The 13721-nt window shown below is 46.5% G+C and overlaps 1 protein-coding gene across 3 annotated transcripts in view; it reads left to right on the top strand.

Annotated features, from left to right (window-relative positions):
- Window positions 1-12910, top strand: part of synpo (synaptopodin) — a 17486-nt gene extending 4576 nt beyond the window's left edge. For 2 of the 3 annotated variants that reach the window (XM_030367453.1, XM_030367452.1), the window contains exons 2-4: window positions 1-1104; window positions 6066-8344; window positions 10157-12910. The exon at window positions 1-1104 is cut by the window's left edge and continues 129 nt beyond it. In XM_030367453.1, coding sequence (XP_030223313.1) covers window positions 927-1104; window positions 6066-8344; window positions 10157-10993 — 3294 coding nt within the window. In that variant the 5' untranslated portion in view covers window positions 1-926 and the 3' untranslated portion in view covers window positions 10994-12910. Of the gene's footprint in view, window positions 1105-2614; window positions 3386-6065; window positions 8345-10156 lie in introns of those variants that run through there. The other variant, XM_030367454.1, reaches the window with a different exon arrangement.
- The last annotated feature ends 811 nt before the right edge of the window (window positions 12911-13721 follow it).

Below are 13721 nucleotides of genomic sequence, written 5' to 3'. Positions count from 1 at the left end.
TAAGAAACACGTACTCTTGACAGATAGACCCTGAAGCACCAAAGGAACTTGTGAACCTGATATCAGTGCTGAGATACTTGGTTCATGAATAATATTAAACTGATATCTAAGAAGCCTGTTCACTTTCCAAGTTATAACCTTACCTGACTTGAATAGGCTCTCATAGATAGTATCCCACTTCCGTAGTTAATGTTTAACTCTTTGTGCATAACTCAGTTTTACCTTGATAACATAAAGCATATGAGTAAAATGAGTGGGTAGGCCATTTAGATTAATAAAACGACCATGCTTCGATGTCTGAAATAGAAGAGGAACACAGGAACATCTGTGCTCGGGAAACCACCGGGAGAGCGACAGACACAAGCAGAGAGAATCCGATGGTTTCTCTGGATTTGTAGCAGAGCACATCCCTGTTGTGAAATTCTCTTGGCTCCCTTCCATGGGAACTCTTCCAGAGTGCCTCGGAGCAGGCTCTCTCCTGGGAGGTCCTGTTAGATTGTGAATAATACAGCGCAAACCCCAGACTAAGAGCGCACTTCTCTCATCAACGTTGAGCTGGTTGGCTACAGAACAGCCGTCGCTGGGATTACTGATGAGAAGAGATCCATGACAGGACGAAGAAGAAGAAGCCACCCAGAGATCTGACTCTGCTCCTCCCCCCCTTGTTGTGATCGTGTTATGTAGTGTTGTTGTTTTTTTCTGGTACTTTCCATCTCATTCACTGCTTGTTGTGGAAAGACCAAGATCTTCCTGCTTCCACTTCAGGATTTGCTATTCTTGTGCTTTTACTGCTTGAGGAAAGGAAGTAGTGAAAAAGCTGCGAGGAGGCGAGAGGATTGAACTGGCGGGGACTCAACTCACTGTGCCACCTTAGGCTGCGGTCGCTGCAGTGGTTTGGGAGGCAGCAGACCCCACTGCACTGCGAGATGGAAAAGGGACATGTGTCAATCAGGAGAGGTGTGAGTTGGAGTCCAGCTGGGGGGAGGAAGTTCCAGACAACGCAGGACACCTCCAACATCAGCAGCAATGCACCATGGGAGAAGTGCGGGTTCCAGGGAACACAAACCCTTTGCCCGGAGACAGAGCAGTCATGCCGCAAAACGAGTAAGTGTGGCCTCTCGTGTGTGTGTGTGTGTGTGTGTGTGTGTGTGTGTGTGTGTGTGTGTGTGTGTGTGTGTGTGTGTGTGTGTGTGTGTGTGTGTGTGTGTGTGTGTGTGTGTGTGTGTGCATGTGTCATTGTGTGTGTGTTTCGTACGTCTGTATCGTGTCTGTTTCCGTTATGTGTTTTCTCGGAGTGTATTCAAGGAAAACACGCATAGTACAAGTATGCGTTGCACGCCTATAGCCTCCTATATCCCAGCTGTACACTCAGTGACATACATAAGATACAAGAAACGCTTGAATTTAGGAGTTGACTCGTATAGGGGCAAGAATAGATACCGCCCTAGTTTGTCAGTGTGACCTCAGACAGTAAAACATCTGTTTCTGTGGCTTTAAGAATACAGACAGCCCCGACAGCGATGGAAATGCAATCATGCACCACACTCAAAGAGCCATGTCAACATTTAACTTCGCCAGTGACAGAAATGGTCGTACTTGCGGGAGAAGAGAAATAAATCTATAATAACATCTTTAGACCCGACCTTTCTACTTTCACAGCTGCTCCCTTGGAAACGAGTGTGCGACGACAGTTAAAACTCTGAGAGAAAAAAAAAGAGAAAAAAGATTGATAAGTCGTTAAATCACAATGTGGAAAAATACAATGTAGTACACAGAAGATAATTACCTCTGTGCTGTGAAAGTACCGTCTGAACAGATGGGGCTAATCAGGGGAACTAAAAAACATTGTGCTTGTAGGAAGTGGAGGGCTGAGGGCCAGAAAATAGTTTAGATATGAATCTATAACGCTATACCTGCTACTCCCAGCCCTCCCAACCACTGATTGCATTTGAAACAATGAGCCATTGAAGTCATCATAACTGACCTTAAATAAAGTAAATATAGTGCAAAACGTCTACTCCATCTTTTATCAGCCTGTTGGCCTGCCACTGCCCCTGTACTGCTGTGCTTGAGGGGGCTGGTGTTTCATTTTATACCCAGTATTGAGTGGGGAGTTGGGTCACATTCAGTCTGATATACCCCCATGGGACCTTTGTTAATCTGGGTATTTTCATGCCGCTTCACAAATAGCCTGCAGGGCCGGTGGTGTGTCCTCCCACTCCCCCTACTGCTGTCAGCCAGCAAAAGACAACATCCGACAGGGGTAATCTGAGCTTTGATAGACAAATCCCCCTCGCCAGCCCTTCCCAGCATCACTGTAGCCGGTTTAAGGGAGGGAGTTTACAATGTGAATACTTCTTTGGATACAACTCAGGGGAACATGTGGGTGATGTTTTCATAATAATGATGATGATGAGGAAAATAATAATGATGATGAAGGTGATGATGATGATGACGTTGATGGTGACGATGATGATGATGATTTTGAGGATTTTGCTGGTCATGGGAACAGGGAGAAAGAAGAGGAAGACAGAGGGGACGTTACCAGAGCCAGGTGCAGAAAGGGATAGGCCAAAGTGAGAAGGGCAGAGGGAGTGAATTACAGAGGGCGAGTGAGAGTCGTGTGTCATTGCCTGGGGGGCTAAACTGTGTGTCTGCTCCGAGGACAAACCCAATTCCCCCTCAGGCTGACAGCTCAAAAAGCTCCTCTTAGAAAGCAAACATGTGACGGGCAAAAAACACTTGGCCAAGAGTGCTTCCACAGTAATGACCAGCAAATAATGACTTTGGTGAGGACACACAGGACATGTGAGGTCAAGCTTATAAGAGGCGTTAATCTCCCGGAGTCAGGGCCTGCATTACATAGACCATTTCGGGTAAACATCGGATTCCCTGTCCATTTGTCTAGTGACTGTCTGAGAAACAGTTTGCTATATTGCGATATGTGAAACAGACATGCCGATATCTTTCATTGATTTCCAGCTACAACTTTTCAACTCACACGAATAACAATTAATTCCAGAAAGTGTGGCAATGTCCCCCCGACGAGCGATCTTCTAGCTGAATACTACGTGTTGAACAAAACTTTACTTTTCGCAAAGTTATAAGCACTAACTTGCGATCCAAAAGTTAAAGTAGCGTTGTAGGGGCCAATTTAGTGAGCGTTTTATTTCCAGACGAACCAACCCCTCCCAACAAGTTGCATTGCTAAGCACGTTGGGCTGGGGGATAAACTCCGGTCCAAAGAAATCCGATCCGCTGCGGAGCTGCAGAAAAAGGCGGCGGGGGTGTGAAGGTATGAGACACAGTTCAATAGGAGTCGCCGATGGAAGTGCTACCGCTCTATCTCCCTCTGAGCTCTGTCAAGGTCTTTGTTTGTGTGAAGGTAAGAGGCACGACAACAGCGAGTGGTGTGGAATAATTCCACAAAATGATTTGTAGTCACGTTGTAGGAAGTTTTGCGAAGTTTTTTTTAAAAAAGGAAGAAGGAAATCGACTTTTCTTTCATGCTGATTAAGATGCGCGTTTCATTTTGCGATTTAATATACCGAGGTGGCAGCTTTAATTAAAATTTCTGTTATGATGAATAATGGAAGTGTGAATTGATATAGATCTCTCCGGATCTATATTAAGTGTGCGCAGGATGATTACCGCTCTCTAAAATCGACCTTATCCGGGTAATCTCCAGTGATCTGGCAAAATGATGATGAGGATGGTTATGGTCTCTTCATCCCTATGCAGCCTTACACACAGTGGACTGGTCAATCAATGCAGTGTTAAATACTAAACGCAGCATATCCTTAACGTCGTCTAGGGTTACACCATATACGTACTCCTCCATGGGACATGATATGTTAATCAATGGCGGAATTTGCACCTGCATGTCACTTGCCATCTGGTGTCCACATCCAGAGAGGCAGTAGTCGCTGTAAGCATAGCTCACGGGTCATGTCACCGTCACTGCAAAGCTGGCCTATCGCTTGCAACTTGTCACTCTGTAGTCTGTAGCATGTGCTTTGGTTGGATTTAAACGATTGAGACGAAACGGCCTGTAAAAAAGTCTTTATTGGGACAAACAGGCGTACGAACGGGCTGAGCCGTTGCTGAGCTCTGGGACTCAGTCTATTAAATGATCAAGGCTTGTTTGGGGACAGTTGGCTGTTATTATCCCTTCAGTTTAGATAGGTGGCTGGAGGTAACGCTCACATAGACCTACTGCATTGTCTTCTTTCTTTACTTTGTGGGAAGGAAGTAACGTTTTTTTTATGTGGTTGTCGAGCTGGTTTTGATATAGTTTTATTGACTTGCTGACAGAGTAGGTCAATTACCAAATTGTAGAACAACTCCTTGTTTGATGTTGATTAGGCCTACTTCACGGATCCCTCAGGGGGAATCTGAAGCTACAGCAGCATAGTAACACAGCCAAACAGATTCAAAATAGAGATAGAATAGATATAGAGAGCAACATGAAGGCCTCCAATATAATAACCACAACAATAACAATGAAACCAAATGTAGGGGAAATTAAGGTGAAGTGCACTTTAAGAGTACAGTGCAAATTCAATTGGAATTGACAGAAAAGTCAAATTTTCCAATCCCAGAAAGTAACATTTTTTTTGTTAAATCAATCAATTTGGTTTGCAAAATCAGGACAGATACACATTACTCCTTTTTTGCTGGAAAAGTCATCATTCTAGGTTTTCTATGAAACAATGAGCCAGGAAAATATGTATTCTCAATATTAACCATGGAAAAGCATACCAGAGAATGACAAAGCTTCAGAATGACAGCAGTAGAAGCCATAAAGCAATAAAATATATTTAATGATGCTTTGGTCTGGCTCTATACGGTCATTAAAAGGAGGAATAGCATTATTTCAGACATTATCCAGGACAGTTACTTCATCGGATTCTACAATGTTTCTTCCATGCTGAAAATGACCTCAGCCAACCTCATATAGTGGTGATCTTACCAGCCCTTCTCCATTAATATGAATACTGGTATTCATATTAATGGAGAAGTTGTTATAACTATTATTTGATGGTCATCAGATAATAGCTATAACAACTATTACAACTGAGCTTGTTATTAATCATATGCCTTCCATAGTAATCATTTTTTATATAATTTATCCTGATAATCCAGCATTCTGTACCTTTCACAGCACTCAAACTTAAAACCTTCTAAATGAATAATAATTTGTATCGATCGGGGACACTTTATGGTGGTTCTGCCTGTTCCGTTATTGTTTCACGTCTGAAGCGTAGCCTTGAAGACGTTGACATAAAAAGAGAAACCAAAGGCATTTTGGAGGCTTAAGCAGGGAATTTACACAGCAGTCTAGGAATGCTCTGGGAGGGAGGAGAGCAGATGGCAGAGGAAATGGCTGCACAGACTGGAATGGAGCGAGTGAGCCCACACAATCACTACAGTCATCTTCAGCCAAAACGTGTTATTCTACGCTGTATTCCTCTTAGGATAATAAATGTTACTGCGGAGGGGAGTCAATCCTCAACACAAATAAATGAAGCACAGTGTGCATGAGTCCAGTGTGTTTGTGTCGCGTGGAATATTTCTGTGTGTACTCTAGTGTATGGTTGATGTGAAAACTCTCTAGTTTTTAGTTCAACTGTAGTTTGTCTGCTAGTTAGTTGAGTTCTTTTCGTTATTTTCTTGGGTAGAAATCAAACAGGACGGCAGGAAAAACAAACAAAAAACAACCAACCACATTGTACAGAAACAATCTTGTGGGTTTTCCTCCCCAGACTTGTAAAGGCCTTTTCTTGTTCATTTTCACAGTAACTACATTTACAAGCATTCCTTTTGAAACCTCCTTTTGGAATATCTTAAGAGAAATCTCTTAAGAGGGACAGAATACCTAAAAAGAACATTTTATAGACCCATTGTTGAGGCTAGCATCTTATTTATTGAAACATGGCAGACATTTATTCGCATTGGTTTTGGTGGTTCAGCTTTGATGGTCTAAGTAACGTTTGGCATGTCACGGGTTGTTAGTTTATGTACTCATTATTCCCGTCTGGGATTCCTTTGTGCTCCGGCTCCAGATCTAACCAGGAGCGCCAGTTTGTCAGAGAAGGAGCTCAAAGAGAACCGTGTCCGGAGTCAGATCATCGCCTCCCAGCTCACCCTGCCCACCAACTCCGGCTCCAGAGGGGTCCAGCTCTTCAACCGCCGCCGGCAGAGGGTCAACGCCTTCACACTGGAGAGCGGAGGGGAGGGTTCGGCCAAGGACACCGCGGAGAACGCCAACGCCCCCTCGTCGTGTGACAAACCAGGATGGGCAGAAGGAGGCGGTAAGCAGAAGGACCGTGAGCTGAACAGCAGGAACAGCCGCGCCGCGGGGCCGCTCTGGTCCCCCACCGCCAGGACACACCAAGTCGGGGACATCATGGAGGAGCCGGCGGAGGCTGGGGGGCAGATCCACGAGGCGGAGCGGATGAAGAGCGGCGAGCGTCCCGAGGACAGACACTTTGTTCCGGTTAACGAGGGGGAGGTGTTGGAGGAGGGGGAGGAGGAGGTTGAGGAGGAGGAGGAGGAGGAGGTGAAGTGCAGCAGCGAGGAGGCACTAGACCGAGAGCTCGGGGATCTGGAGGCGAGCGTCAAGGTCGATTTCGCCCCCGCGAGTTGTACTACCTACCGAACCCAGGCCAGAGAGTACCCGGGCGGAGAGACACCGGAGCCCGCTCCTCCGGTGAACAGCTGCCACCGGACTCCCTCCGGCCCGGTCCCGTCCGCCAAGCAGCCCGCCGCCATCGTCAACAGAACCGCCAGGCCTTTCTTCTCTCCGATCACCGTACAGTCTCCTGAGGCCGTGCCAACGAGCCCCGCCATGGGCGCCCCTCCCGCCCCTTCATACGCCGCTCCACGACTGCCCACCTTCAAGGCCCCCCACCGAGCGGCCTTCTCACCCCCACCCACAGCCCCCCACCGAGCGGCCTTCTCACCCCCACCCACAGCCCCCCACCGAGCGGCCTTCTCGCCCCCACCCACAGCCCCCCACCGAGCGGCCTTCTCGCCCCCGCCTCCACCCCCCTCCTACCCGATGCCCCCTCTGCCAGCCTTCACTAACCAGCCTCCACAGATCTACTCCAGCCCGACGTGCATGTCTCCCGTCATGTCCCCGGCGGTGTCCCAGTACACGGCCACCGGTGCTTCCACCGCGCCTTATCAGCCCGCTCCCAGCATCCCGCCGGGGTCTTATTATGGGGGCCCGGCTGCAGTCCCCGGGGCCCACACATACGCTCCTCAACCGATCGAAGAGAGGACAACGATGGTCAAAACGGGGATCCTGGAGGAGATGGCCGCCAAGAGGGCCACCGGCCGGAAGTCCATGTTCACGTTCAAAGAGAAGGCCGTCGTCGCGCCGAACCCTGAGCTGCTCTCGCTGGTCCAGGGGGCCGACGAGAGGAAGAAGCACGGGCCCCGGGCCCCCGCGCCCGAGCCGGGCTCCGAGGAGGAGCTTCTCGCTCTGGGCGCGGAGGCGTCCAACTTCCTGGTCGAGAAGCAGGAGAGCTCCGAGGGAGCCGCCGCCCCAGAGTGGGCGTCGTGCCTGAAGAACTCCAGGACCCGCGAGAGGGAAGACCGCGGGCCGGAGCAGGCCCTCACCAACGCCTCGGGAAAGGGGGCGGAGCTTTTTGCCAAGCGCCAGTCCAGAATGGATAAGTTTGTTGTGGAGAATCCGAGCGCCAAACCGGCGCGGTCCCCCTCTCCCACCATCTCTCTGCCGCCATCTTGGGTCTTCCCGTCAAATATGCCTGGCCGGGTCAAAGCCATTGCCAAAAACTCTGAAATGTCGACTCAGCTCACACAGACCCTGCAGGCCCAACAGCAAATCAAAAGAAAGCCGAGTCAACCTGCAGCGGCTCCACCGCCGGTCCCAGAAAGCCCTCCACTGGAGAACGGCTGCACCAAGATGGAGATGGACCTCTCCAGGCATCAGCCGTATCAACTGAAGTCCTCCCTCTTCATTCTCAACCCCACTAAGGACCCCCTTGGTTCCTTACCAAGAGGGGCACCGGCCGCGAGAGCCCCTGTTCCCAGCCAGCCCTTCTCGAGGCAGTCCTCCCTCCCCACCGGCTCCCCGGCCTTCTTCAGTAACCAGGCGACCCACAGCTCCCCCCACTGCATGCCTCCACAGTCACCCCTCAGCCCGACGGGACGCATGGAGTACCCCGCTCACTACGGCGCCGCCCCAGCCCACGGCCAGCCGAGGGTGAACTCTGCCATGTCGACCGCCTCTCCGGAGCGTCCGTCTCCCTCGCGGTCAGGCGTTCAGGCACCAAGACCCATGTTTTCCACCAGGAAGGCCGGGATTGAACCCCAGGTCTGGAGGCCGTCTCTGTACTATTATTAGTTAATGGGATGTCCCTAGTGGGAGCATCGTATTGCATAGGCTTTATTTTGACAGTTGCACCGATAATATTAGTTACACAACTGTGGCTTAGCGTGTTGATGTTTTTCTAGTAGCTCTGATACTTTTAAACCCTAGCACTTTATCTTGTTTTCGTGTGCAGATTTAATTAAAACAGAAGCTTTTCTAGGATAAATAGTGAAAACAGGCAGCCTTCAGAGTATTATCTGTGAATTGTTAAATTGAGATTTGAATGATTAGTTCCAAAGAAGAAAATAAATAATTGTATTTAGCTACATTAGGATAATTTTTTCCGAAGGCAGGCATTTTGCAGTTTTCGGTGGCCCAAGCACTTTGGCATCAGGATGAGGGTTTATGAAGCACCTTGGCAGATGGTCTGGCATCTGGTTTATGAGCCATCATTTGCTGTATAATATTTGCTGGCAGATATGAAATGTGCTGCAGGAGGAGAAACTGTATATCTCTACCTCTGCAGGCACAAGTATTTCACTTGCAAACAGATCTTGTTCTGTTGCTATACCTATGCCTAGCCCGGTGTCTGTGTTGTTGTCTATAAAGAACACATGACACTGCACTATTATGGCATAACCTTCACGTGAGGACATTTTGTACATTTTAGTACCCAAGATTTATAAGGACATTTTTAATAGCAATAATAGTTTAATACAAAACGACCGCCATATAATGCCTATTGTGATCATCGCTGCTTCTTCTTACAACTTCTATTTCTGAATCCTAATTCACAGTTTTCCTGCACCTACTGTTACTCTTTATTCTTCTGATTTATATTTCATCTCTCTTGTCTGAATTTCATGTTCTCTTGTGTTCTCTTGTGTCCTTATTTCTAATTCTCTGATTAAAGCTTCCTTACTATCTACTGTGACTTTCTGACTTCTTCTTTTCATGCTTTCACTTAAAACTTTTCTTACACTTGCAATATTATCCTTCTGATTCATATTGACTTTCTGTTTTTTGAGAAATCTGTTATTGGAGTTCTGCTGAACCACTGAATGTGTGTGGTGTGTGTGTGTGTGTGTGTGTGTGTGTGTGTGTGTGTGTGTGTGTGTGTGTGTGTCTGTGTGTGTGTGTGTGTGTGTGTGTGTGTGTGTGTGTGTGTGTGTGTCTGTGTGTGTGTGTGTGTGTGTGTGTGTGTGTGTGTGTGTGTGTGTGTGTTAGTATGTGTGTGGCTTTAGGAGTGGTCCTGATTGCCATTCCATAACCATTTCCTGCTTTCATCCTAACACCCAAAGCTTCCTTGATACCTCCTTTGATAAAACATAACAAGCCAATAACACGCAAACTTTCTGAATATAGCCATTTTAACTTGCAGTTCTTTTCATGTAGAAACTCAAAATCCACACACCCCCGAGTTAGATCCCAGGGGCTTACCTTCGTATTCCTGTTACCGTTAACTGACTTCAAAGGGCCAAATTACAGTAACTGGAGAGATGTCAAACTGTGTCAGAAGGGCAATACGGTAATAAATACGATAGCATTAGGACTCCGTATCAACCCTTGAAATGGATTGGGCCATGACCTGCTGTTTAATAAAAACATAGTTAAGGGGACAAAGATTCTTGTGTTAGGTTGACAACTGTCACTATCGTTAACAATATTAAGACATTTAAGACATAATCATCAATTTCAAAGTAAAGATACTGCCAAAGAGATGGACCTTTTCACAGCTTTGATATGTGCACCCAGTTTTTCGCATCACTTTAATGCCGTCTTTTGTCTAAATCTGCCTTTGTTTTTATCCAACAGACAAAGAAGCAATCATCTCCAGTCTTGGCGCCCAGCGCGACCCCTCCCCTGACCCGGGCGCCTGGCCTCTCCCGGCGCGTCAGCAGCCCAGAGAGCCCCGGCCTGGGTGTCTGGTCCCCGGGTCGCCCTGCCAACAAGCCCCCCCTCACGTCCCCCGTCTCCCCCCCTTGGGGCTCCCGGTGCCAGTCTCCAGCGATCAACCAGAGTCCACAGCCTGCTGCCAACACCAGCGTGCCCTATTCCAAGCCCCCCCCGACGTTGACAGCCTCCTCTCCCATGTCGCCCCCCTGGGGCTCGCGCTGCGCGTCTCCCTTCACCCCCCAGACCACCCACCCGCCCTCCACCAGTAAGACTCAGCGTGCGTCCAGCGCCACCTCTCCCGTCTCCCTGTCCGGAGAGGGCCGCTGCATGTCCCCCGTGGTGAGCAATCTAGACTCTAAAGCCAACCATCGCCTGCTGGCCAAGAACATCATCAACGCGGCCAAGCGCAAAAACAGCCCGTCCCCCGGAGCCCTCAGCGGGCACAGCCTGCCCATCTCTCCCCTGGGCACGTCCCACCACGGATACGACTGTGGCAAGCCGCCCGTCTGCCCCTTCGATACGCGGTCCCTGGGGGCCCTGTCGCCCACCTTCATCAGCCCGCCTCCCACCCCCAGCCAGAGGATCTGCTCGCCGGTGCGGCTCTACAACAGCCGCTCGCTCACCGACTCGGACGCCTCGGTGGAGTCTGAGGACTCGGGCCTGAGGTCGCCCGGCTCGCGTACCTACAACACCTGTCCCCGTGGCTGGGGGGGTAGCCTGAGGGTGAAGAGGGGTAGCATGTCCACCGACCTGTAGGGGAGGCCTGGGGCGACAGCAGCAGCATGAATTTTGTATGGGGCCCTTCGCCCACAGGGCGGCATGGGGGGGCGGGTTCCAACTATCCTCGAACCGTTTTGAGACCAACACGACCAAAGAAGAATGCTGATGCAGTTTGATATGTCTAATATTTGGAACTGTTTCTATTGCTTTAAAGGAGATTAAGGGAGGCAACCGTTATACTCATCTGGTAAAGAATAACACCTTATGTAATACTCATGAACACATACAACTCCCTCTCAGTTGTTGCAGATGCGGATCTAATTATGAGGGTATCTAAAAAATTAAACATAAAGGTAAAAATAAAACCAAAGATATTATAACTCATATCAAGACAGTGTTATATATTTTATGTATTATAGCCTCTTGACTTATGCAGTCATTATATAAGATATAATTAATGCATATTCATTATTTTGATAACTGTTTTAGGAAAAGATCATGAATTGACATGACGTTTGCTGGACAGCCACTAGTCTAAATGGTTTGAGCTCAATACATTTAAAGGATCTGAAGAATGTAAGAAGTTAAGAATGTGTAAATATGCTGCTTATTGGACTGTATTTTTTATCAACTTTAAGTTGAGTACTGTAAATCAAAAGAGAATATGGGGCCTTCTTTATCCAAACAGAGTTAGGATTCGGTTAACATATAAACAACATTCCATAGGCTTTAACACAAAGATTTATACATCATGCCATCTTGGTACTATCATGATAACAAATGGCCAAATTATTCTGTATACTTTCTTGTATTTACAAATACAAAAAAGAAAATTCTTGTGTATAATTTCTGCTGTGCAATAACGCATCTACAGTGTGACAAGGTATGTTTTATGTTCTGTATGTTGTGTGACGAATGTATAGCTGAACAGACGGAGAATAAAGGGAGGACGTAAGGGGAAATGAGAATGACAGATGGAAGAATAGAATGTTATGCAGTTACTTGTTGGGGCATTATTGTCAATGAAACACTGTTTCCATAATTCTGCAAAAAACCTGAAAAATATATTGCTTGAATTCCAAAAAGTGCTAAATGAACCAAATATTGATTCCATTATTGACATTTGTTTGTATACGTTTACCTTGGCATAGATTTTCGAAAGTTTACTATAAAGTGTTGACATTTGGCCATATGGATGTTTATGGTCTGCAAAGGAAACTGTTGGTAACTATCAAAACATGGTTATGATAGTTTTCCCAAAATGCAGACGAGTTTGAGGCTTGGGTGTAGTCCATTGAGACAGAAGGTTGGCAGAAGGTTGTGAGTATAGAAGCAAAGGATTCTGGGACGACGGTATGTCTTTCACATGCATGCATTGATATAGTGCACATGCTCTTACTTTTTAATCAATTATGTTTGATTTGCACTTATTCCATCATTTAATTTCAAAGACAAAGGTTAGTCTTGTCAAAACCATATCAAATATGTGTTATTCACATTCAGGCATCCGTATAACGCACACATGTTGAGGCACCATGTCATAGTTGGTTGCAACTTCCAGCAGATCGCAGGTGACTGTTAAAGCATAGTCACTTTGGCCATTCCACCATGCTTAACACAGGCACGGGCAAGCAAGCGCCAATTCCCCTGTTCTCTGACACGTAAGCCAAAAGTATCAGCAGCACATTGCTAAATATTTACATGCATCACCAGAGTGACAGGGACACCTGCAGTGCTCACTTGCTCTCCCTGGTAGGAATACATAACCGTCATGGATGGTTTCCACCAGAGAAACTCACGGGCATGCCTAGCACAAGTAACCATTCTCTAGAATGTTATGACTTATCCATACATGATTGAAATCGAATATGGGTGTAATGATCGTCATTCATGTTTCAGGTTATGAACCTGGCGACCTAAGTGAGCACATAATAAAAACAAATGAGGACACCAGTTTCATATTCAGTGATTGTGTTACATTCCCTGCATTTGTTTATACAGAAAATAGCCCTCATCTGTTCATTTAGCTGATGGATACGGGTTCTTAATTACAATCATAATCTATTCTTAATATAGTTTAGAGAGCATACATTTAGAGAGGCTTGACCTTGGTACTTTGGTTTCAATTTTAAATTGTCTAGGATTAGGGAAATGTAACCCTCTAGAAATATTCCAGTCTCCAAAAGGCTCCCAAGAGAGATAAGATTGAGGGATAATTATATTATATTTAACTTGTAATTTCCATCAATGCTGCTTCATATTCTAACAATTTTAGTTAAAATCGAATAGGCCTAAATGTAATGTGTATTTAAGAAAAGCATCTAATAAGTTAAGGCCCAGTACGTAGTATATGTCTTTATAATTAATATCCATTGGCAACAGATCGTAACCAACCCCTGATTCACCTTGACCTAATGGCTTCTTAAATATAATCGGTGGTCTTTCTTATATGCACTTTTGCGTCTTTTATATACACATATTCAAAACAATCCAGTGATATTTGTGACACACCTCAAGTGTAGAGCTCTTCAGTTATGCGATTGAATTTGGAAAAAAATGCCACAATTTCCAATGCTTATGACATTATCTTTTTCATTTCATGGGTATCTACTACCGTGCATTCAATGATCAGTATTCATTGCACAAGCATATAAGGTGAACAGAGCAACCAAGGCCAAAAGCTTCATAGGGTCATAGACTGCCATCTGTAGGATTGCAGATACAAGTTTAAATAGGCCTATTTGCATACATTCATTTCTGTTGT

Source organism: Gadus morhua, chromosome 10 (genome assembly GCF_902167405.1).
Source record: "Gadus morhua chromosome 10, gadMor3.0, whole genome shotgun sequence".
Taxonomy (NCBI): Eukaryota; Metazoa; Chordata; class Actinopteri; order Gadiformes; family Gadidae; genus Gadus; species Gadus morhua.
This window is presented reverse-complemented; position numbering and strand designations above follow the sequence as displayed.